Genomic DNA, 1,771 nt, shown 5'->3' on the forward strand with positions numbered 1-1,771 from the left:
TAGTAATAGCTCGAAAAAAATCAGAGTATCATTTCAACAATCAACAACTCCAAATGAAAATATCTCAACTATACACAAACTCAAAAGAAACAACATTCAGTGGAAGCATTCGAGAGAAGAATTAATATATGTATGAAGAAGATTTTTGAGCATTTTGCAACGTCGGGGAGGGAAATGGCCTCATCTATATGTTCCAAGGGAGATGGCCCTCATATAGGAGGCTCACCCTCGAGTTCCTTAGCATACTCAAAGTGCAAAAGAACCGTCGTTCCCGCATCCCCGAGAGGATAGACTTCCGCCCACACCTTCTCCATGGAGGACCTTTGCGAGGTGTTCCATTGCTTCAACCCTACTCTAGCGAAGAAGTGAAGTATGACTACTCCAACATTTGGGAAGTCATGACCGTAGAATGAGAAGAATTTGTCCTGGCCTATGCCAAGTCTTCGTCCATCCGCTACCCCATCTTGAGGTACCTCCACCGAGCTATGACCCAATTGATGTTTCCTTGGATTGACGGTGGAGAAGTGTCCCAAACTGAGCTCGACGTGATTTGGTGTCTTCTCACCAAGATGGGGATCAACTTTGGGATCCTCTTCACTACCTACGTCAACCGCATCTCCAAAAAGGACGGGAGTGTCATTTGTTGCAGGGGATTGATCACGGTGATTGTTGAACACATCGGGATCCCAACCACCTACTTCCCCGCGGACATGGGGGAAATGTTCATCACCTAAGTGCTCTTTTGGGTGGGCTATTGAAAACCGATTCTAGTGGTCAAGTGTTCTTCCTCCAAGTGGAGCAGGATCACTTTCGTGTCCCCATTCTATACATGGGATAACCAAGCCATGTGGAAGCTCGACACCCCCGCCCACCGAACAGCCATTCAAGGGGAGTTTAGGAAGAGGAATGTCCCGATGCGCATCCCCACCTTCGACCCCAGGAAGGACTCTGCCTTTGACGCCATTGAGAATTATCATGAAGGCGGAGAGCATTCATATGCTCAAAGAAGTGGGGTGCCGCACCAAGGAGAAGAAGAGGAAGATGAAGAAGTTGAGGGCCACCGCTGCCGCAATCGAGCCAACCGCCGTCGCAGAAGGTCGAACGCCAATGAGGAGTTTCATGCCAATACCTCCGCCCGCTTAGGAGAGATGTTCTCCTACATGCAAAACATGTCCAACACTTGGGACAACCGTTGGGCGGAGCAACAACAAGCAAATTCCTTCAACCAACAAGGTTGGGCGGCACAAGGCGATTGGCGGGCGGCGGAGCAAGACTTTTGGGAAGCTCAAAGGCTCGCGGATGTGCAACAACGTCAACGAATTGCCGAGCTTCAAAGGAAAGCCGCCGAGGCTCAAGAGGGGCGCCAAACGATGAGCAACAACATTGCATATCTCATTGGCGCCTTCGACGACCTCAACACTCGCTTCCCTCGTCCTCAAGAGTGATCTTAGAAGAAGTCAAGCTCATAACTTTAAACGAGCATTTGTATCATATTTTAGTTGTTTTTGCTTTGAAGACAATTTTACTTTTTATGTTTGAATAATTTTTCTTTAAGTTTTAAATAGTTTTTGAGTTTAATTTCGTTTTTGTGTTGTTTAAAATTTTTTGCAGGTTCTGGACCACTCCCTCACTCGAAACGTTTTCATCTTCACCAGCGACCACTACCCAACTACAGTTTTTCAGCGCAACTTTTCGAATTTTTCAAATTTTTGCCCCGTGCAATCACTACGCGAAAATTTCAAGGTATGTTTTCTTTTTAGTAGTTTACTCA

At 46.5% G+C, this 1,771-nt stretch overlaps 1 protein-coding gene across 1 annotated transcript; it reads left to right on the forward strand.

Annotated features, from left to right (window-relative positions):
• The first annotated feature begins 914 nt into the window (after nucleotides 1–914).
• Nucleotides 915–1,445, forward strand: LOC148932506 (uncharacterized). The gene has a single exon (XM_089065129.1). The coding sequence runs from the start codon at nucleotides 915–917 to the stop codon at nucleotides 1,443–1,445; it is 531 nt and encodes a 176-aa protein (XP_088921255.1).
• The last annotated feature ends 326 nt before the right edge of the window (nucleotides 1,446–1,771 follow it).

This window comes from Salvia hispanica, chromosome 2 (assembly GCF_029641045.1).
Source record: "Salvia hispanica isolate PSC_SH4W2 chromosome 2, Shi_PSC_v1, whole genome shotgun sequence".
NCBI classification, from domain to species: Eukaryota; Viridiplantae; Streptophyta; class Magnoliopsida; order Lamiales; family Lamiaceae; genus Salvia; species Salvia hispanica.